This window comes from Pieris rapae, chromosome 21 (assembly GCF_905147795.1).
Source record: "Pieris rapae chromosome 21, ilPieRapa1.1, whole genome shotgun sequence".
Taxonomy (NCBI): domain Eukaryota; kingdom Metazoa; phylum Arthropoda; class Insecta; order Lepidoptera; family Pieridae; genus Pieris; species Pieris rapae.
Window position 1 is genome coordinate 1197305 of NC_059529.1, and position 24337 is coordinate 1221641.

Sequence of the window (24337 nt, forward strand, 5' to 3'; positions counted from 1 at the left end):
AGTCGATTTGCGTTTGAAACATTTGTGTTATTTATGTATTAAAAAAATAGTTCGTTCAAATCTTGTCCATTCTACGCATTGTATCTTTTATAGCGGTATTTGAAAATTATATCATTTTACATAATCTGTATTCCGACCACATCGACTCCAAACCATAGACAAGTCTCGTCTAACGTAAGACATAGATATTAAGAGGAAGCCATTTTTCGCACTTAACTTTATTACAATGAAGAATGCATTGCGTTTGCATTTCAACAACTGTGATAAAGAGGTTTGTCTATGGCGTTTTGCTTAGTCTATGATATTCCCTCGAATTTAATGGCTAAAGTTCCTAAATTTCGATCAGTATTTTCGTATGTTTTTGCTAACAATCAATTGCAAACAATTATAATTTATATTTAATTCATTTTGCATTAATGTATGTATTTTATAAGTAGGTAAAATATCATTAATTAATTAAACATGTATAATTTGTAGTTTTGAAAGCTCTTTATTCGCCACACATCTATACAATAAAGATCGAAAAACTTTCGATTGTATGTAAAATAATATTAAATGGCTAGATTAAGTTTTGTAATTTTTCGATGTCTTTACCTTCAGCTAAATTTGTAAGCATTTTAATGCGTATTCTCTTGTAGTCTCAATGACATATTTGTAATTTTTTTTCAATAAAGTTTTCACAAAATGAAATGTTGTTATTATTAATAATTTTTTGACTATGCATAGTCAAATCTGATGCAGGGTGGGATCACTTCTTGCTCCTTCTTCTTTTTCTTCTTTATGTCCTATAACCCCTAGGTGGGGCAGAGGGCGTCCACAGCGAGCCTCCATCCCGTTCGGTCTTGCGCCTCGTGCTTCACCTCGCTCCAAGTCCTACCAGCTCTCTTTACCTCGTCCGCTACTGTACGGCGCCAGGTTTGTTTGGGACGGCCACGCCTTCGCTTTCCTTGCGGGTTCCAATCAAGCGCCTGTTTGGGAATATGACTGGGATCCCTTCGAAGTGTATGGCCTATCCAATTCCACTTGCGCCTCTTGATCTGCTGACTGATCGGGGTTTCTCGGCAGCGTTCCCAAAGTTGCTCGTTGGAGATTTTTTCAGGCCAGTAGATACCCAGAATATGGCGAAGACAGCGGTTGACGAAGATTTGGAGTCGGTGCGAGATGTCCCTGGTGACCTTCCACGTTTCACATCCATAAAGCAGCACAGACTTGACGTTGGATCCGAATATTTTAAACTTGATTCGACGCGTCAGCATCCGTGACTGCCATACAGGCCGAAGTTGTGCAAAGGTTGCTCGGGCCTTGGCAATGCGTGAGGCGATATCCTCCTCTGTACCTCCATTTTCAGACACGACGCTTCCGAGGTAAACAAAGTTTTTAACAATCTCCACGCTCTCCCCTCCCATCCGCAATGGGGTGCGGTTATCAACTCCAACACGCATTTCTTTAGTTTTCCGGGTGTTGATTTTGAGTCCCGCCAGTCCCGCCTCGCGTTCCAGGTCGTCTAACTTGGATTGCATGTCACGGTGCGTGTGACTTAGCAGACATAGGTCATCGGCATAATCCAGATCTTCCAATATGTTGGTTAATCCCCACTCTATGCCGCGGCGCTTGCTCTGATGTGTGCGATGCATAATCCCGTCGAGAACAACCAGGAAAAGTAGTGGCGAGAGTAAGCAGCCTTGTCGGACGCCCGCGTGTACTTGAATATCGTCTGAGACGAGGCCATTGTGAGTCACTCTACAAGAATAGTTCTGATAGCTGGCCTTTACTAAGTTGATTATCTTTGGCGGGACACCAATGACAGAGAGTCGCGACCATATGCTGTTCCAACTCAGCGTATCGAAAGCTTTTTCAAAGTCAACAAAGGTAAGATAAATCCCCCTCTGCCATTCTGATGCCTGTTCGAGGATGATACGAAGAGTATTAATTTGGTCAGTACATGAGCGATTAGGCCGGAAGCCAGCTTGTTCAATGCGGAGGAGGGGCTCGACGGCTCCAGACAGCCTGTCCAAGATAATTCTGCAAAAAACCTTGGAAGGGACTGAGAGCAAAGTGATACCTCTCCAATTGCTACAGTGGCTAAGATCACCTTTTTTGGGCACAGTTATAAGTAGGCCCCTATTCCATTCTTCCGGAAGCTTCTCGCTTGTCCAGATTTTGCCAATCAAAGGTGTCAGCGCGTCGACGGTGGTAGCCAAGTCCGCTTTTAGCATTTCTGCCGCTATCAAGTCAAGACCTGGTGCTTTACCAGTCTTAAGCCCCATGACCGCTCTCGCTACTTCATCACGTGTGGGTGTTTCGATATCGATGTGAAGTAGCCTGGGTGGTGGAGATGTGTCTTGCGGGACACCAGGAGTGGGCAATTCTGTGGGACGAAACGTTTCCTGAAAGTGCTCACGCCAGCGTCGCAGTTGCCCTTCTGATGTTACAATGAGCTGACCGCCTTTTGATTTTAGAGGCTTCTTACGCTGACTTCTCTTTCCTGCCAAAATTTTAGTTGCCTTATATAGGTCTCTCATGTTGCCGGTGTTAGCTGCAATTTGCGCTTGGTCAGCAATACCGTCAACCCACAACCTTCTGTCATTTCGCGAGCTGCGATAGATTTTCTTACGAATCTGTCGATACTGCTGCCTGAGGTCGGCTTGTAGTAGCTCGTCGTTGGTTCCTAGCAGTCTTAGGTGGAGTTCCCTACGGTCGTTTATCAGCTGCCAAGTGGCTTGTGAAATCCATTCCTCGCGCGAGTGTTTAGTGTGACCTAATACGAAAGAGCTGGTCTCTGTGTAGGCCACTTTGATGCGTTTCCACTCTTCGTCTATTGAGTCATCGTCACTGTGAAGTCCGGCGAAGCGGTTACGGAGCTCAAGCCTGAACTTGTTCATAGTTTCAGGATCTCGCAGTTTAGTGACGTCAAACCTTCTTCCAGCCCTACCAAGATCACCAGCTGGTCGCGCAATCGAAACCTTAAGTCGCATTTCGGCAACAACGAGATGGTGGTCGCTGTCAATATCAGCGCCTCTTCGGTTGCGAACATCAAGGAGCGACGAGCGCCAGGTCGAACTGATAGCAAGGTGGTCAATTTGGTTTTTCGTGGTGCCATCCGGGGAGTTCCATGTGTATTTATGTACATCTCGATGAATGAAAAGTGTCCCACCGATGGTCAGGTCATGTTGTTGGCAGAACTCTATAAACCGTTCACCATTCTCGTTTCGTGCTCCAAGTCCGTGTTTGCCCATGCTACGCTCACAGTTGCTGTTTTCGCTTCCAACCTTTGCGTTAAGGTCCCCCATGACGATCACAATGTCTTGCTTCTTAATACATTTAAGTGTGGCATTTAGAGTGTTGTAAAAATCATCCTTGGTGTCCTCCGCAGACGTGTTGGTGGGAGCGTAACACTGTACAATGGAGATCTTACGGGCTCTTGAGTTGAAACGGGCCCAAATGATTCGGTCTGAGATCGGTTTCCAGTCCAAAAGACTCCTCTTTGCGGAGTTAGAGAGGAGAAAAGCGACGCCATATTCAAGGTCATCATCCTCATTTTCCTTCCCGGAGTATAGGAGAGTTAGGCCTTTGGACGTTCTCAATTCACCAAAACCATTTCTGCGCACTTCGCTTAAACCAAGTATTTGCAGATTGTATCTAATCATTTCTGTCTCTGCTTGTGCTAGTCGAGCGTCGGTGCTAAGCGTTTTTACATTCCAAAAAGCAATTCGTGTCCGTGATTTTATGCCAAAGGTCGTCGGTAAAAGATCGGTCCGGTTTCTTCTCGCTGTTTCAGTTTCTTGAATCGTTGTTTTTCAGGCAAGCAGGAGATTAGCCCACTGTGCCCTAATCGTTGTTTTTCAGGCAAGCAGGAGATTAGCCCACTGTGCCCTAATCGTTGTTTTTCAGGCAAGCAGGAGATTAGCCCACTGTGCCCTAATCGTTGTTTTTCAGGCAAGCAGGAGATTAGCCCACTGTGCCGTTGCTCCTTCGTCCTGTCCAAATGCCGAACATATAAACAAGTTTAGATATCAGTTAGTGATCAAATTTTTGTAACCGCGAAAGCTGCAGAACTAAGTCTCTTCGCCAATCCGTCAATATGAGAGGACCACAGTTCTATCATCCAGATTCAGTTCCTTCCATCATTTATAATTGGCCTAGTATCCATAAATTAAATAGAAGGTTATTCATACTTAACCAATGGACAATCGAAGGGAGAGCATTGTTCACACCGTCAAAATTTGTTGTCTGTAGTTTGATTTAAAAATCAAGGACGTATTATCAGGAATCAAAACTGTGATGTTTTTTCTCTACTATAAAGATCATTTATAAAAACAAGAAAGAAAAAAGGTCTAAGAACCCTGTGGTACTCCCATATCTACTGCCGACCCAAAGGACCTATTACCATTCACTTCAACCTTCTGAGTTCTACCGTGTAAGTGGGAAGTCAGAAGATTCAGTGCGGTATTCTTGATGCCATACTGTGGGAGCTTTCCGATTAGCTTCGTGTTGGACACAATCAAACGCTTTGGATAAGTCGCAGGAAACAACTATGTAACTCAACACCGGCATCGGCTGTCGATCGACCCGAAAACCGAAAGAGTAAGTCAGGGCTTACAACCTAGTATACACAAAATGATGCACGTCTTCGATGTTGCCAGTGGCTAAACGTCGATTAGTCAAAATATAGAAGCCTTATTAGCATCATAATCGTTGATGATGCGTAAACAATATAATTCTTTGTAAATACAATTTTTTGATATTGAAAACACTTATTTACAAGTAAAAGTAATTATGTATACAAATTATATACATTTAAGTTTGTCATGTCATTTGTCTATTTGTATTCAATTAGTGTGTTAACAAACACAGTACGAACACATCAAAAATTGGATTGTAAATAAAAGGAGGAAATAAAACGAAACATAACTTATGATACTTTATTGAAGAAACAGTTTAGCACAGCCTAGCTGTTCCTACGAAGCTACCGTTCCCTACACAAGGCAAGTGACTTAACACATCTCGATCACTTCAAAAGCTGCAACATCTTACAGATTTGTATCTCATCGCTTGAACTATCACAGTAGTACTAATATTATTTCTGTGAATTAAGCCTTACAGTTTTAAAATACATTTTGATATAGGTTAATGAAGACAGATAACCATATTTCTATGAGCGTATTTTTAATTATAATGTTTCCCTTATATCAAAATGCAATTCAAAATGGCGAATCCATAAATATCACATGAGTGCAATATATATTATTGACATCGCTAAGCATAGTCTAAATGTGATCAAAACTTAATTATTTTTACATTTCTGCTTAAAAGCACCAATTCGCTTATACTGTTAAATGAAAAAATATATTTCGATTAATAATTGCAGTTAATACGGGTTCTTCACTTTAACTACATTTTAGGAAACTGAGAATCTTATCTTGTCTAGGAAATGTAAAAGTATGTATAGCGCAAACGCCAAAAATGAGATAAATTTAAGTTTAAAATAATGCCATAATTTGTAATTCATGTGTTCTACAGTGCCACATACTTTTCTTGGTCGGCGACTGAAATTGGAACTACCGTCGAAATTTTGAAATATTTCTGTTTTTTTTCAGTAATTTCTTGGTGCTTTCAGTAAACAATATCTAATAAAAATCGAACTAAAATGTATTTATTATTAAAGTTTTAATTATCGAACCTTTCTGGCCAGGATTCTAAAAGATATTATATTAATAGTGCAGGTAACAAAACCTAACATAATATTAGTTGTGCCTAAGTTTGTGTGTATACAGTAAACATTTATTTAAGCCTAGAACTGTATTTTCTCGATGAGTATCTAGTAAATATTGTTTTATTAAAACATTTTAAAATATAATTTTTATTTACTGGCAATACTTATCCATGACAGCGACGCCTTTACCGAAAAAAGTATGTGGCGTAACTGGATAGATAATATATAAAAATAGCTTCTGTTAATTTTAACTCAATGTCAAAATCAGATGAGATTTTCTTCTGAAACCTGTTTTTTGTAATTTAACCATTCATGATAACACCAACAATTACTTTTAATTAAACACAGTTTTAATTTACGTAAATAAAAAAGAATAAATCAGAATTTGATTGGTTTGAGAACGGTTTGAAATTTAAGAGACACTTAAGCATGAGCATTTATTTTCACACCATATACATCGTGTCTGTCTGTGCCTTACGCCAATAGACTACAAACAATTAACAATTTACTAAAACAATTTGGTCAACGCTATAATTACACAACAATTATTACATAGTTTAGCTGATTTAAACATATATCGCTTTTAAAGCAAACGCTGGGTTCATATAATTCCAAATAAAACTGTTTTACATTAACTATCAGCGATTTATTTTAATTATTAAAAAAAATTAATCCACTAAATAAATGCCTTCTCCAAAACATTTTAAAGTCAAACATCGAACAATGGATAAACAATTTGTCTTAGAAAACGAAACCAACCCAAAAAAAAACTGTAAAATGTAATAATTTAAGCTTTTCCTGATAGCACGTTAACAATGTTACTTCAATAAGTTTTTAAATTGAACTAATCTTACCTAAAGGAGCAGTTTTCACTTCAAAAAGTAAATTTATAAGTATACTGGGTATAAAGACCAAAAAGAAAATGAAGCCACAAAAATATTTTTTGGTTTAAACTTAACGATATGTATATATGTATATGTTGAAAAGGAAAAGAGAGCTAGTAGAATGACGCCTTTTTACAGATTTCCGAGTTCAAGGAAAAATAAACCTTTCCAGAACAATCCAATTCAGTCCACTTTTTCCTGTTCTCCTGTATTTAGCAGATTGAGCCCAATTATATATGCAACAGATTCCATCTATAAGATGATTCATAACGTTCCCTTCACAGTATGGACAACTTATTTCAGGTATAAAGAAATTTCTACGAGCAAGTCTGGATATGAAATACCCTGAATTAAACGTGGCCTTTATCTCTATACCCAGTATTAATTAAGCGAAAAGTATCACCAAACCTGTATAACAGGAATCTAAGCGAGAAATGCTCGGATTTCATTTATTTATTCGAAATTGCAAAAAACGAGGTAATAAGTGCATTGTATGCGTAAGGACTAGATTAAAATAAGGTGCGCGTGATTCAAATTCATGACAATTTTTCTATAATTTTTTTTTGTATATTTCTGTGAAGTGCATTCGTCGATTGAAGTTAGTATGGAAATAAAAAAATTGTCACGAATTCTTTAATATTAAATATATTTAAATAGGCACCATTTCATTTGATCCATCTTCAACCTTCCATTTTACACCGAGATTTTTTCTATAACTTTTGTTATAACTTGAAAACAAAATATATAAAAAAATTACCTGTTTCACGGCGCCTGGTTTCAAAAATGGGCTCGACGATTTTATTATTATATATTTTGATAATGTATAATATGTTCGTTTCTAGTGATTTCTTATCGGGGAAGAATTATATTTTTAATTTTAATAATTATATTCGTTTTACTCTCTCGGGTAAATTCCAAGCCGCCAATTCCTTTAGGAACTAAGTGCAAATAATCAAAAAAAGCTCAGTGCTTTAGTACCTAAACCTATACTATTCAAGGCAATGACAAGCATTTATTGTATTACTCACTATATTATATTGAAAACGTTTTTAATATTAAATTATAATATTGTACGAAGGTTTTATGATACTGACATTTTCGATTATATTCTGTCAAAACGATTTTTTCGTAAAAAATATTTTTGACATAAACTTTACTGACATTTGCCGCTTATTTTTTGACATTCTGGTATCAGCTTCTATTGTCAAAAAATCTTATAGGTATCGTAAATTATGGCAACAATTTATATGGTATTTCTGATATCTATGGAATTGACTTAAAATAATTGACAAAGGATATGAGGTAGAAAATATTACTAAATTATAAATACTTAATACAGGGTGTGACCTCAATTATATGATTCTGTTAATTCGTCTACTTTACGGGTATTCTCAATGAAATATAGATAAATAATATTTTCAAGCAAAACCATATATATTGCAAGTAAGATGTTTTTTTACATAATAATAATAAAAAATCATTTTGAAATTTCAGAAACGTATTTAACATGTACACAAAAACGTCATTTTCATACACAAAAGAAATAATTTAAAAATAATTAACAAAATATTTTTGACATTTTCATACACAGAAATAACAAATTTAAAAAATAATTAACAATATATTTTTGACATTTTGAACTCATAATTTTCATACACAAAAAAGATATAGAAGAAAAAGTTTAAAAAGTTAACAAACACCCTGTGTATCAAATCACACACTATATTCACTTTGATCACACCCTGTATAACTGAAGCTCCAACAAACCATAATGAACTTATTACAATTCGACATTATTTAAAGTGATTTAATGAATAAATATTAATAATCTAACTTTATTGAACCTGTAGACATCGGGCGGGAGAATCCGTAAATTACGGTATACGAACCGACTGAAGTACTTTACTTGCCTGGAAATATATAAGCCTTATAAACAGTAGTTAGTTAATCAAAAAAATTAAAAAGAGATAAAAAATGAAAAAGATTAAAAAGTGTGGCGGAGAGTTTATTGCCAGTTCTTCTCTTCCGTTCTACGCCCTTGATTTGAGAACTGACAGTAAATGAAAAATTAGATTCATTTAATATTTCTTTTTTTTTGACGTTCATAAGTGTACATTATGTTATCTATATGAATAAATAAATTTTGAATTTGAATTCAATGATTATTCATATGAACCTTACAACATATTTCTGTTGTATGATCATTTGTCAGTCTCCAGTGCCTGACACACACAGACAAGCCGGTCTCTTCACGATGTTTTCCTTCACCGTTCGAGCAAATGTAAAATGGGCATATAGAAAGTCCATTGGTGCACAGCCGGGATCGAACCTACGACCTCAGGCTGAAACGGCTGGTATCTATATCTAATATATTTATATAAATATTCGGTGTGTGTCACTAAACGGCTGGACTGATTCTGATGATTAATTTCTGAAATATTCTGTCTGTTAGGTCCGCTATTATTATTATTTTATAGAACAGGGGGCAAACGGGCAGGAGGATCACCTGATGTTAAGTGATACCGCCGCCCACGGACACTCTCGATGCTAGAGGGCTCGAGAGTGCGTTGCCGGCCTTTTAAAAATTTTGTACGCTCTTATATATTTATATATTTAATTCGCTATTTTGTTATATACCAAACGCAAATTTACATTTACGTACTTTTCAGCAATCATAGAGAAACGTCAAATTGACAGCTTACAATGTATTAGTAAAAAAAAAATTGATACCACATTTGCCTGACATAAAAATAGGTGATAAAGTCAGTTTTTTTTTACCTTACCTCATACTCCCGGTCATTAGAAATAAGACCGGTGACACACAAAAGCTGGTACTGTCTAGCTCTAAGTGCACTGGAGCCGCGCCTTAATAATCTCAATGCACCGGCGCACGCGCTCACACTTCCACACACTACTTGACGCACCTGTAATGGAGTGGAGTTAAAACTGCAGTTAAAATTACGGTTAAACCGCTTACACTAATATTACCTATAAAGAAAAATATTCTTTTTTTTTCTTCTAATTTTTTTTTGTTTTTTTTTTAATATTTCTAACAAATATTTTTTATTGAATTTATTTTTGTTTCATCAAATTTTAATTGAATTTATTTATCTATTTTAATTACAAATATGTATCTAAATTTTTGTTACTATTTTTTTTAATTACCTGTGCTTTTTTGTTTTGAAGTTTTAATTATTGTTGTGTTTTTACATATATAATAAATATTTTTTATTTAATTTATTTTTGTTTCATCAAATTTTTATTGAATTTATTTATCTATTTTAATTACAAATATATCTATTTTTTTTGTAAATATTTTTTTTAAATTACCTGTGCTGGCGAATGCGATGGGTCTAACACTAGTAATGTCGCCTTGCCGTCCTTGTGTTTCTCATAGCCAATTATGGTTCGCGAATGACCTAGAATTATTATAGAAAAATATATTTAATTTTATTATATATGTTTTTTTTAATAATAAATCTTTTTATACTTTAGTTTACGAAATTATCTGACTCTAATAAGTAAGAATTAATGAAAAGCGATTTGCGTTTGATTTTAGCGATTTCGAGCGATTTCTTCCAGATAACCACTGTGAGTAAAAGAAAAAAAACATGGATTAAATTACATAAGGTAGGCAAGAAGTGCAATACTTAAGTATCAAAATACCTTGATGCTGTAAGTACAAAGGCGGTTTAAATGCTTGGGGTTCATCATGGAAGTACTTGTGGACCCACTCGAAAAGGGCTGGGTGGCTTCCGTCAGCTGATGTCGGCTTATGGAAGTCTATTAGTGAACACCTGGAAAACATTTTCTTTGTTTTCTTTTATAGAACAGAGGTGGAGGGCTCATCTGGTAAAGTGTCTTTCATAGACAAGTCGGTGATCAGCCATCTGTTGTCTTTGAATTGATAAATAAATATATATATATACAGTGTAAGTTCTATATAACGACACTGAAGGGACTGCATTTTATAACGTTATAGAGAGGTGTCGTTAAATGGAGAGAAGAAAAATCCAAAGCGATTGCCAACATCACTTATCTTTTCCCCCGTTTTTTGACTGATTTTCTTTTACTAGCTATGTTTACAGTTTGACCCCAAACACCCCCAAAATTTGTTATGTAATACTTATGTTACGCTCCCCAAGTAGATGTTCATGCTTTTGTGTCTGCACAATTAGGACTTAGGGGAGAATTTCTGAGTACAGTGAAGTAAGACTTACTTTATCCTGAGTGAGGAGAGTACAGTGACCACTTCGCAAGCCCCAATCCATTTCCTCGTGTTGTGCAGCTTCGAACCCAACTGTTCGGAACCCTGTTGAAGGCTTTTAATGTAATGACGTCACAAATTTGCAATTCAATTGCGATCAAGCACTTCGTTATGAAATAAATAACCATATCGTTAGTTGTTAGTGACAGCATGGTCAACTACTGTTAGATGAAAGATATAAAAAATAAAGATCATAAGTCCTATGCAACACCTGGAATGAACTAGAAGCATTCAGTTGACCGACCATGCAAAACTATATATGACCATGCATGACCATGCAGACGTATCCGGTTTAAATAAGAGCAATATCATATGATTATTTATTAAAATGATTATATATCTAACCTGGGTATCGAAGCCGAGACTCCAAGCCCTCTCGACGAGTCGTTGTAAAGTGGGTATTGAAGGTACGCAGTCGCACTCACGTTCAGTGACCCCGCTGAGCAAAGCCGCAAATGGGGGGTGACGGAGGAGAGACGAGAGTACCATTTGCATGTTCCTGTTAAATAAGTCCAAATTTTATAAAATATAAATACAATCTAACTAAGATCCCTCTTGGGGCTTGAGTTGCAACGGCCCCCTGGCCCCTAGAAGGTCGCCATTTTTTTCTGTATTTAAAAAATAATAATCCTTATAATTACTATGTTTATATGTTTTATGTATAGCACAATCTAAACCACTGTGAACCTTTCAATTGTGTATATGTACTCTTCGACCATAGGCCGGCTATGCACTAGACACCAGTCAGATGTAGTTATATAAATTTAATTCAAACAGAAATAAGCAACAAAATCTTTTAAAAATTAAAAATTTTAAAAATTAACTCACCTATAACCACACCCCCAGCCCCTATCCCCATAAGTACTGGCATAGTGGTCCACCGCACTGCACAGATAGGTCTTCACAATACTCGGGTTCTGAGCATTTAGTTGCACTATCCTTTCCAATATTCCTAGAACATATAATTAGTGTAATCTATATGTTATTTGTATTAATTCCAAAATACACACAAAAGTTCGGATAAACTCCATCTCTTTATCATAAAAAATATATCTATACTATGTTTGTATAGTATGCATCTGTCTCTTTTTATTATAGGTTAATAACAATATAACAGAAAGAGACAAAAGAATAATAATGCGTACAGAACTATCATCAAGTTAATTATAACAAAAATATGGCAAAATTATTTTTCATCGAAAATATTATAATGTGCAATGGCTGAATCACCACAGATGAAACCGTCAAAGCTAGTTTTGAATAATAAAAGAAATCATCTACTTTTTATACTGTTGTTAAAACCAATTAACATATCTCTGGACACAATTTTTGTAAAGTAATAAACATTTAAAAAGCACAGAATTTACAGAAGGATGGCCCTCTAACAAAATAAATATTTTGCCAAATTAACTTACCACTAGTTTTAGAACACCCTGTGTCCAAGCCAGAAGCAGAGGCCCGACGAAGACCTACACTGCGTTCATAATAGCCAGCTACTGATAGGGCTCCACTGTACACCGCTCGCTTGAGACTGCTAGCTGCTCGACTACTGTAGCCTTCTTCATCTTCTTCCATACCATATTGAGCCTACAGTTAATTTATTATTTGGAATAATCAAATAATTCCATACTAGGCTTATTATATTTTTACATCTTAGCTGATTAATTATGTAGGTAACACTTTTATTTCTTCTTTTATTAAATACTTACACAGTAAAATTTAACAAATTAATTTGTTGTGTAATTCAATTTTTTATGGGCTTTATAATACTTGCCCTGATTGAATTAAAGCAAAATCAGGCATAAGTTATAGGTAAGTTTGTGTTTTTTTTTTTCAAGGAATTTATATTGTTATATGTGTTTTAATTAAAGTCAACTACTGAAATTATAGTGTCAAGTATCACATACTTAGATAAAATCAAATCTACAATGAGTGCTTTTGGTAGTACCAGGTGTTATTCCATATCTGAGTCTGATAATAATGTGGTTTTGTTAGGTTTTACTTAAATATAAACACATTGCAAGCCTACCACTAAAAATCTTCTTATTTTTATCAAAACAATAATAATTATAAAATCATATACAGACCCTAAGTAACTGAAACTCTTGTTCTTCCCGTGTCTTCTGAGCTTCTCTTTCAGCTTCTGACAATGATGAAGCACCCATATCTTCGCCTCTTTCAAAATGTTCCTCTATGTGCTGAATCTAGAGCAAAATATTTAATTTATAAACTTTATATGTATAGCAGCAGTTAAGTCTACAAATCAAAAACCTTGTATATATTACTTGTTTGGTACAGGTTACAGTAAAGTTTTAATTACTCAAGTCAATATACATGTATTTGTGAGATATGCATACCCAAAATTAATTAAGATTAAGAAAGATATTTTCCACTGCCTAGTATTTCACTCTAGTTTTAGTTGGCTAATTATTTCTTATTAGATAAAATTACCAATTCATGCTGCGAGATTGGTAATGGCTGACAACATATTGGACAATTGCTGACAGGACTCTCTTCCATCATAATCACATCATCGCAAGATGCATTGTCTACTTGCTCCTGAAATTTTAAAATTACACTTTCCCAACATATTATGATTATTAAGACTGAAATATCAAATATAAGTGAATTAACTAAAATTAAAAACAATGATAGGTACCCCAATAGCTGGGATATTTATTAAAAATTTATAATATTGCTACCAACAACTATTCTTTAACAGAAATTGATTTGTAAATAAAATACTAACTGGTTTTTGGGGACTCAAGATGTCCCGATGTTCCACATTCACATGAAGTTCCACGTCAGATCCATTCGCGAATTCTTTCTCACAAATTGGACACTGGAATGACGAGCTATGTGGTCCAGGTGACAACGCCATGGCACTCAACGCCAACGTAGGATTATCTAAGTTTATTGTAGGATTTGCGAGACCTAATGTAGGGTTCGTTAGACTTAATGTGGCATTATCTAAATTATCATAAGAATTTTCATTTCCCATAACAGAAGGAGACGTTAAATCGAAGTGTGCACGATTTATATGTTCTTCCAATTTCCTCGGACATGATGACGTAAAATCACAAAGAAGACACTGTAAGTAAATATATTATTCGATATAATGTAACGAATGTTAAGCTCAATGAATAAGTATATTTAATATAACATTAGAATTTAAAGTAGTAAAAACTAGTAAATTTAAAAAATTATGACAAGTGTACACTTTCAAATTTCAATTCCCGCCAACTATTTCAGATTTTTGACAGTTATATACAGTCGATTTACTAAAGTTTATCTGTGTGTTTTAAACACAGGCCAAAAATAATATAATTTTTGCACTTACTTGGACAGTTGGACTTGGAGTCGGTGCCAATTTTTTTGGTGTATTCGACTTTAGTTTTAAAGCTAACTGTGATCTCAAGGGTGAACCCTGTCCAGCACTTGCCATAGCTAACTTGTTATTTTTTGGTGAACCATCATAGTTATTTACGTTATTGTGCGTTGGGCTTGAATTAACACCTGCGGAAAAAGTTTAAATATAAAATTAGTATTATCTGTCGTATTGATTTATGATAACAATTATTCGATTATTCCCCTATTTTCTATACCCACTTTTCTTATCAAGGCCATTCATCAATTCCTTTTCGTTTGCAGTTTCTTTATTTTTCTTTTTAATAACTCCATTACTTATATTGTTATTTTTCACACCATTAGCTAGATTAAGATTTTTAGGCGACCTTGAGAATCTATCTTCGTCTTTTTCGCTTCTATGATTACAGTTCTCCTTTTCCTGATATCCGTTGTGATAGTAACTATTATTCTTGGATATTGCGCCATTGTGAAAAGACGTGGAGACCTCAACAGGGCTATGCCATCCGTTAATTGAACCCGGAGTGTTGTAACTGCAGCTATCTGTAGTTGTCATTTTTGAGTCTTCGTCGTAACTGAAATTATACTTTTATTATAAAAATAATTCGACATTTCTTCAAATGTCACGTGGCGAAAAAACCCACAAAACGCATTACGATTGAGATCGACGCAAAACATTCAGCTAAAACAAAATTCATTTACATGTTTTTAATTTAAAAAGTATTAATTAATTTGTGGTGTAGGTACTAATATTTTAACAAAACTGTCGATTTGAAAGAATGAATCCGAAGAAAATCACATTTATTCATTTTACTAACCCTGGACTTTGATCATCTATGAACGCCATTAGCTCTCTTTCTGGCGTGAGATAGTGTAGATGGACTCTTTGCACATGGCCTACTAGTTGTGGCTGTGGTACCGTGCAGTCACAGAAGGGGCAATCTGGTCTTCCTGCCACGTGGGCCTCCAATGTATGTGAACGCATCCCCTCATCTGTCAGGCCCTCTGCCCCGCATAGTTCACAGGTATATGGAAAAGGGCTACTTGACATTGTGCTGTAAATTTTTGCTTATGTCACAAAAAACAACATTTATTTGTTGGCGTTTTAGAAACGGATGGATAGTGAGTGTGTTAACGTTCTATGCAGTCTGTGGAATGAGAACTGATAGTAACGCGCTATTTTTTAGCTATTTAATTGAATCACGTAAAGTAAGAAGGTCGTGGAACTGTACAAAAAAGTACCATCAACATAATAAAAAAAGTTATTAAGCTTTTGGTTTACATTCCGCACCCTATAAAGTGATATGTGGAACACGATTTGAACTAGAGTGAAAGAAGGTTTTTTTAGAATGCGCCAAATACATTAAATAATTAGGTTTTTGGACAATATTGAGGGACCATAGTCTAGAAATGTCTTTTACTTTTAAAAAAATGTGAAGCCATTTAACATAACTTTAAAATATCTCGACTGCCATTATATTAAAAAATATATTTATATATCTCGATACAATAATTGTTAATTACAGTGATACAAAGTACGGATAACTAAATGTACCTACAATTAGTAGTTACGTATGCGGCAGTTTCTTGTCATGCAAATGCATATAATATACAATAATATGTAATAAATCAATCAATTGTTATACAGTCTACATTGATGATTACATTTACCTGTACCTACTGCTTGTTAGTAAATATTATACATCAGTTAAGTCTTTTTCTGCTTTGACTCAGTCAGACCTTTTACAATAAAAAATGTGTGCGTGTACTAGTGTACACACGTAAGAAGTGAAACTTCTTTAAATTACCTTATTTTCTGAAATATATTATAAATTTTTGTTAATTAGTTAACTAATTTTTACAGAATTAGAATTATAATTTCATTAAATGTAATGTAATTATTAGTATCATTGTAATCGTTATTGTATATTTTTGTTATTAATGGCTTCGAATCTCTCGAATGTTTGCATGAAGCATCCGTAATGACAAGAAAAAGATGGCGCGTTACGGAAAAATGTGACAGTTTTTTTTTCCAACGCCCGCGCCGATAAAGAAGTTTCACTTCAAAAACTATATTAACATTTGTAATAAAAGGCTTTCACAAAATACGAAAAAACATCTAGATAGGCTCCTGTAGGTGACCAAATTAGCTGTTTACGTTATGTCGTTTGATACGCGAATAAATTGTTCTGAAAAGAACAGTTGTACGTTTGCGTAAGATACAAGTGTGTTCTGAAAAGAACAGTTTTATCAGTGTTGTCGCATAGGCTGTAGGCATATCGAAGTGAGCTCAAGAGAGCACATCCGAACGCTTCAGCCGCTGCGCGCAGAAAAGGGTCAAATTTTTGCCGCGCCTCGCTTTTGTTGAAACACGAGTCAGGTAGCGAGGCGCGGCAAAAATTTGACCCTTTTCTGCGCGCAGCGGCTGAAGCGTTCGGATGTGCTCTCTTGAGCTCACCACCACTTTCGGAAGTATTTCCACTTTAGGAATAATTTCACTTTAGGAGCTGGTTGGTTGTAGATAAAATAAAACTCCCTAATAACTTGCCGAGAAGAGGTTGAAAATGGAACTGAGTATATAAGCGTGTATATTGAATCTTGAATATGGAATGAATAATATTTTACAAAAATAGATACATTTGTATAAAAAACTTAAACTATCCTTAAAAGTAGTAATGACATGTTAACTTAAAACGTTCAGCCAATACGCGCAGGGTGTGGTCGAAAGGGATCTTTCGCTACCTGACTCGTGTTTCAACAAAAGCGAGGCGCGGCAAAAATTTGACCCTTTTCTGCGCGCAGCGGCTGAAGCGTTCGGATGTGCTCTCTTGAGCTCACTTCGATATGCCTACAGCCTATGCGACAACACTGATAAAACTGTTCTTTTCAGAACACACTTGTATCTTACGCAAACGTACAACTGTTCTTTTCAGAACAATTTATTCGCGTATCAAACGACATAACGTAAACAGCTAATTTGGTCACCTACACTACTTTTGGCTACCTAGCATCTAAAATTACATAAAAGGTTTTATTAACATTTTATTACACGTGATCGTATACAGAATGTGAACCGAAAATGAGTATTAGCGCGAACTATAACTCTAGTGTGACAAAATTTATGACGTTTTTGACATTTTAAATCATATTTAGTGCTATATCTCGACACCTGCCTTTAGACTTGTTATAAAGAATATTAATTTACATTATATATAAAATAAATAAAATAAAAATAGCCTTTATTACTGATTAACCTGATACAAATATACATTAGATTTATTTCAATTTTCGGTATCAGTTTGCCTTTTGGCATAGGCCTCCCCTAGGCTTTCCCATCCATGTCTATCTGCGGCTTTTCTTTGCCATGTTGTTCCAGCTATCTTCCTAATATCATCCTCCCATCTTGTTTTTTGCCTTCCTTTCTTTCTTTTCCCATCCCGAGGATACCAGTCAGTAACATCTTTTGTCCATTTTCCCTTCTTGTTTCTTACCATATGGCCACAGTATATATAACACTTACTAAAAGTTCAATTTAAACGTAAGCACTGCTATAAATTTAAGGAAAACAGACAAAACATTTTATTTTAATATAATGTATGTTTAACATCTTACGCCACATTACGCTTGTCTTCATATAAAATTTGTTTGGCAGACAGAACACTTGACCTAAAAACCTAGACAATTCTCGAGTCTCGACTGTTTAAAGCAATAAAATTATCCTTCCTAAGCTCATGATTTATCAGTATCGATCTTTTACAAATTGCAATATGACATGCTTTTATTTCTGGCGCCAATTGTTTATTAAAAGATTAGTAGCTAATTTCTCAATGAGGTAACCTAAAGATAAAAGTATAATTTAAAATTTGACTAATTTCTTTTGACAAGTGACCATAAATTTTGTCTGTTTAAAATTTTCGTTTTTAATTTAATCTGTAATATTCATTTGTTTATTGTTTTTTAAACCCCACAAATAATTGAATAATCTCTGGTCCTACATTGCTTATAAATGAAATACCAAAATGTACAGCATGTAAACAGTATTCGTATCTTAAACCTAAGACTCAGGTTGAATATATTTATATTATTATATACAGAATAACTGTAATAGCTTTATATTATATACTACAAAAATATGTTTAACTAAAGAGATAATATGATAGAAAATATTGACATATTGTGTTGAATGATTAAAAGTACTAATACAATCAGTTACAAAATTCATCTATAATCTGGGAATAAATGAATTAATAAAAATAATTAGCGTATTTAAAGGAATACAAAAAAGTTCGCATAGTGACGATTCACAACATTGAATTGAGCGAAGTGTCAAATCAATAAAATTACCGCAGTTTTGTTTTCAAGGAAAAAGTGCCGCTAGAAAATATTTAATCTACATTTACTTTAAATATAATTATCTGATTAATATTTTAAACATATAATTTACCTTCTTAATTTTCATTCCTATAATAGATTAAGCAAAAGGAAAGATTACTTACAATTATTTATTGTCAAATTTTAGCGGGAAACCCAACGTCTTCTGTTCACAACACTATCTAATCGGTTTTTTCTTGATAATATGAGCTATTTGTTCTGACATTTTCTGACATTTAAATAATATACATTTTATTATTGTTCTATCGACTGTGAACGAGCGCCATTCATGAAATTCACGGGCATTGAAAAAAAAACAGGAAAACAACTACGCATGCGGAACTACAAAAGCGCCCCTAGTGACAGGAAAATGAACTAAATTTAAATGAATAAATTATTCGAATTACTACGAATATCGAAGGACAACTTAAGTGTAATAATTACATAAATATTGCTTGAATTTCAACTAATGTATTTACTTTTATTTTGTTTATACATATATAATTACTACGTTTTGTTATTTTCTGACATATTGTATTACATTGTTTACTCCATCTGTCGGCGGCTCAGTTAAGCACGATGTTGAGTTTCAGGCACTAGGTAATAGATACTGTATTAAAGAATGCAGTTTTCAGAGATGCAATCCAGATGGGTGTTAATTACAGGAATTAAGAAAATTGCTTGATCTAGAATTTTTTCGTGGGCGTAAAGATGTAAGATGTACACAAATATTGATATATTAGGTATGTATATGTAGGTATTAGTACAATATTTTGATAATGCATTTAATAAAGTTTATAACCAGTTAATTGATAACTTTGGTCCCGTTAGCTGATAAGATTTTTTTTAATTTTTCGATTATTTTTTGTACTACCTACCTGAGCGTATCTATACCTATTTGAGGGAAAAATGTTTTAATTTCTTGAATAAATATCTTTAAGAACTAAGTATTCGTATATTATTAATATCAGTATATTACATATTTTCAATCTGCAATATCGCGCACTGCTGGTGTAGTGGTATCATGCAAGATTCCCATTCTTGCGACCCGGGTTCGATTCCCGGGCAGTGCATTAAGTTTTTGGATGACTTTAAGGAAATATTTTTTCAAAATATTTTTGTCTATATGACATTGTTTTTGACTCAAAAATAAATTGAATACTGATAAACTTTATAGTCTAAATAAGTGTATTTATCAAATCTTATTAAATAGTTAATTCAGACATTTCTTCAAGACATTATAAAAATTGCAATAACATAGCAACAAAACACTAATTTAATGTGTGATATTATTCATAAATGATAAATTAACTTTACGATAACCAAGTCATATGAATTGCACCATGAAATAAAACGTCACTCCGGGAACACTCCCGCTCCCGAGTCTCGTAATATTTTAATATGGCAATGACAATTGACAAATGACAGCACGTACGTGAAATGGCGGGCAATATCATTAGCTTTATAGTCTGTGCATAATAGAATCCTATTTCATGCAACAAAGCTTTCTTTAACTTAGCGTACAGTTTTCCCGTCTTTTCGCCACAAAGGAGGTTTTTAAAGTCCTGGAAGTGCTTTTTAATAATAATGCAAATATATTTAATGCAGTGTGTCTTTAAAAGTCAGTTTTCTGACGGCATTATGCTTAAAGTATAAGTTTTATGTTATGTATTATCATATTGGTCCTGTATAACGCGGTATATGCCCCTATAACGTGGAGATTTCTCAAGTTATATTTCTGTAGTGTGAAATGTGTAATGATTAGTCAAGTCCATCATTAGTTTGGCGTACCTTTGCACCATAGCATTTAAATAAATAGTAATCTTGGCGATGATTTCAAAACTTCCTACATTTTAGTATAGGCATTTAGATGCATAAGTTACAGATATATACTGTCTTCGCAGTCGCGGACACATTATGATTTATAGCAATAAAATATAGTAAAGTTTGACTCTTTGAAATAAGACAGGAATAAAACGGCTTACAAATCGCTTGCCCCGGGGAACAAACTCGTAAACGGTAAATATGCTATTACTAGTAAGTATTACTGGGATACTATGTACATTACATATACAAATATATGTATATACTATTTTTTTTATTTAACGATTTAAACATTGTTATGTTTTAATATAAATAGTTAAAGAGTAACGAATGTATATTACTGTATTTTACCTAATTAGAGTAAAGAGCGTTTTACGACTTTTACACTATTTTAAAATATAATTACAGAAGACACAGTAACTGGACATTACGACGGTGATTTTAGTATAATAATTTTTACCATAGTATTCGATCGAAATATAATGAAACATAGGTATATTACCGCTCTTGATCCGTTTTTAATCTGTCACATAAATTTTATGATTATGTGGTAGAATTACAATCTAAACTAAAACTGTGATTATGGTTGCTGCTATCTATTTCAGGTAAGTTTAATTAAGTAAAAGAGTATTACTAACATTCTCCAGAAAATAATTTTAATTATAAAGACATCCTCATTCCTCGTGTTTTTTAAGTAAAATGTTTTATAACTTTTCTTGACAAAAAAAATTCCGAATTCCATAATGAGAAAACACAGTCGTAATAGTGTTTCAAAACATTGTTCTCTTGGGCAAGCGAAATTTCGATTAATTATTAAATAACCAAACAGATAAATACGCTGTACCTAGTATAATACATGGATCGAGGGCTCAAATGGAGAAAGTTAAATTGGTCAAAACAATTAAAAATAACGAACTTGCCTACTTCTAGCCCGGAATAATTTTAACGAGTTTGACGCCTCATGAATTTTCATCAAGTCCTGTTTGGATTATTCATTCGTTTTCAGTTAAGATGCAGCAATGTTGGAATTCTTAGTACATACATGGTCCAGTTCAATGTCCCGTAGGATCTTTTGAAGGTTAGGAAGAAATGTTCACGTGGAAGTGATAACTTCCGTCTTCGGTTTTACCTGATATACATAATAATGTATATTTGGGAACTTTAAAATAGGTTACATTTTTAGTAATCGTCCTGTTGATCTATGTCAGAAATAAAATGGAGAAAATAGTTGAAAAATGGTTTATTATATTAAGTTATTTTATTTTTTTATATGGCAATTAATAGTTTTAACTTATTGCCAGTGCAAGTAAAAGGGACACTTCACCCGAGAAAAATAAAGACATCCAGAGGAATATTTGTGGTTTAAATCGTATGTTTTTTTATATCAGTATTTTTTTTTAAATACTATGCAAATTTAATTTTCTTATCGCTATTATTCGTTTACTATGCAGTTTCAGAAAATTGTGAATACTGTATATATATATATATAAATAGTATTCTAAGAAAAGGTGTTAGTACATATTTAATGATATACCAGAATGAACTATTTATTAGGCCATTCTTTATTTATTTTATAACACGTTTTCTTTGCCTTGTAAAAATATAAAATTCATATAGAATTTGTAAGCTTCTCATTGGCGTACCCCAAATTGATTTTATGATTAAAAAATATATATTACCGTTATTACACTGTCACTAACCCGAAAACTACTAAAATGGAAATTGACCATCTATATATATAAAAGAAAGTCGTGTTAGTTACACCACTTATAACTCAAGAACGGCAGAACAGATTTGGCTGAAAATTGGTATGGAGGTAGCTTAGAGCCAGGAGACGGACATAGGATACTTTTTATCCCGTTCGAAAGCGTTCCCGTGTGACTTGACATGAAACGTCAGTCACTATAAAACGTGGTATAACAAAAAGGAATCAAACTTGGAATAAGAAAACGCAAATGATAGCTATTGACGTATAATGACAGCTATGTAATGACAATTTGATATTTGTAAGAAATCAATATTCAAACTATTTCTATTAAATAAATAATTAACAATTATAATGTAATGATAGTGCCATTGCCCATTCGTATAAACAGTGAACTATAAAACTCGGTATGGTTGAAAATTTGAGTTTTCAAAGACGATCGAATCTTTCCCGACAAAGCCGTAATGCAAGAAGAATTCGAAATACTGCAAATGAAAGGACTGAAGAAGAACAACAAATTGCACGTGAACAGCGCCGCGATAGTATGGCTCGACTTCGTGCTTCTCAATCACGAGAGCAAATATGCAACCTATGTACTAAAATACAGAAATAATAATGAATGATTAATGTAGGTATTTAATTTTTTTGTATTTTTTCCAATAAAAAAAACCTGCTTATTTAATACCATTAAGGCGGAACAAAGTTCGCCGGGTCAGCTTGTTTTTCTAATATAAGGAAAAACTTCTACCGGGTCAACAACTTTAAAGAAAATCCAAAAATTTTATTACAATATATTTTCGTTCAGCGTCCTTTTTCACACTGGAATAGTTTGAAAATTTTTGACTACAGTTTCAGAGTACTGATGTAATCTATATTATATTTAAATCTCTTTGTATGAACCCCTTTGTGAAGTTTCATTCGGTATTCTGGAACGCAGAGTGAATTTGAGCGGGAAGCGAGCCTTGGGGGAAATAACAAGAGTTATTGTAAGCGCGCCGAATGCATAATCTACGTTATAATGTATGTACTTGGTGCTTTTCGCACCATATACAAAACTTAACGCAACTCGCCTATCTACCGATCCAACACGGCTGTGGGTATTGTACCATGGTGTATTAAAAAAAAAATGCGTGCGTACAAAGTACACATGTCAGAAGTGAAACTTCTTTGTGAATTAATAATTACTAAGGTAAGCCGTTGGCAAGCTTTTTTATCAATAAATAAATAAAAAAAGGTAAAAGCCCTAATACTCCATGTTTGTATTTGTATATCTCTATTCACTGTACGTATAAGTGCTAAATGAAATTAAATAGTAAACGAATACACAAACTAATATAGCATGTATTATTTCTCAATATCCCTTATTCTCTCTCTCGTTCAATCTTTCTCACTATAGCTCTCTCCCACCTTTCGCTTCATGGCACTGTGCGTGATACGACAATCGCTCTATCTCACTTTTTCTCTCGATCTTTCTCACTTGCTCCCTACTCTCACTCCATCGCTAGTTGCTTCATGCTACGTTCGTCCTGTCTTACTCTCTCTCAATCGGTCTCGATCGCTCTCTCTCTCTTTTTCGACACTTCCGTTGCATACTTGCGTGAAGTTACATTTGTAAAAATTTTACCCTCATGCGCCTTAAGAAGTTTGACTTCAAAACCTGTTACGCCGTGGCTATCTAACTATTTAATCACCTTCCTAGAAGTTTACATGACTGCCGTGTAATGCTCTCATTAAATTTTTAAAGTCAGGGTGCCTTTAATGCGAGAATATTTAGACCATAAGTTTTGACATAATTAAAATATCCCAAATATCTTTACTGTAGGTACATTATGACATTATGATAATTAATATGTCATTTGCATGCCTAGTTTAATGTAGCTTGTGGGTTATTTATACTAAATCAATCTGAATGTACCACTTTCTTTGCAAATAAACGATTTGTTATTATAATTGTTAGGTCAAAATATACGTTCTTAAATGTTGAATTGCGTCTTTATGTGTATTGTACAAAGCGTACTACGGAAAGAGTTAGGAAGAGTTGTTTTATCTTACCTGCTTCGTTTCATCACCATTACGAGGAGAATTCATGAGAAGTCTTCCACGGTCCGCTTCTAAAGACAGCATCTCTTTACAAACGTTGTGTTAAACAAAAGAAAATGATGATTAAAAAAGTGGTAGAAAGTTTATTGCCAGTTCTTCTCTCCCAT

At 34.1% G+C, this 24337-nt stretch overlaps 1 protein-coding gene and 1 non-coding gene across 2 annotated transcripts; one reads left to right on the plus strand and one right to left on the minus strand.

Annotated features, from left to right (window-relative positions):
- Positions 1-8232: 8232 nt before the first annotated feature.
- LOC110996136 (zinc finger-containing ubiquitin peptidase 1) lies at positions 8233-18878 on the minus strand. The gene is made up of 15 exons (XM_022263675.2): positions 18727-18878; positions 15049-15285; positions 14474-14805; positions 14205-14380; positions 13614-13955; positions 13316-13423; positions 12952-13068; positions 12280-12451; positions 11693-11816; positions 11210-11363; positions 10818-10909; positions 10264-10394; positions 9928-10016; positions 9381-9521; positions 8233-8507 (listed from the first exon to the last, which is right to left on the minus strand). The coding sequence occupies exons 2-15, from the start codon at positions 15279-15281 to the stop codon at positions 8472-8474; spliced, it is 2247 nt and encodes a 748-aa protein (XP_022119367.2). The 5' UTR covers positions 15282-15285; positions 18727-18878; the 3' UTR covers positions 8233-8471.
- A 725-nt stretch (positions 18879-19603) lies between these two features.
- On the plus strand, positions 19604-19674 carry Trnag-ccc. Its single transcript has one exon. It is a non-coding gene; the product is annotated as a tRNA-Gly (tRNA).
- Positions 19675-24337: the final 4663 nt, after the last annotated feature.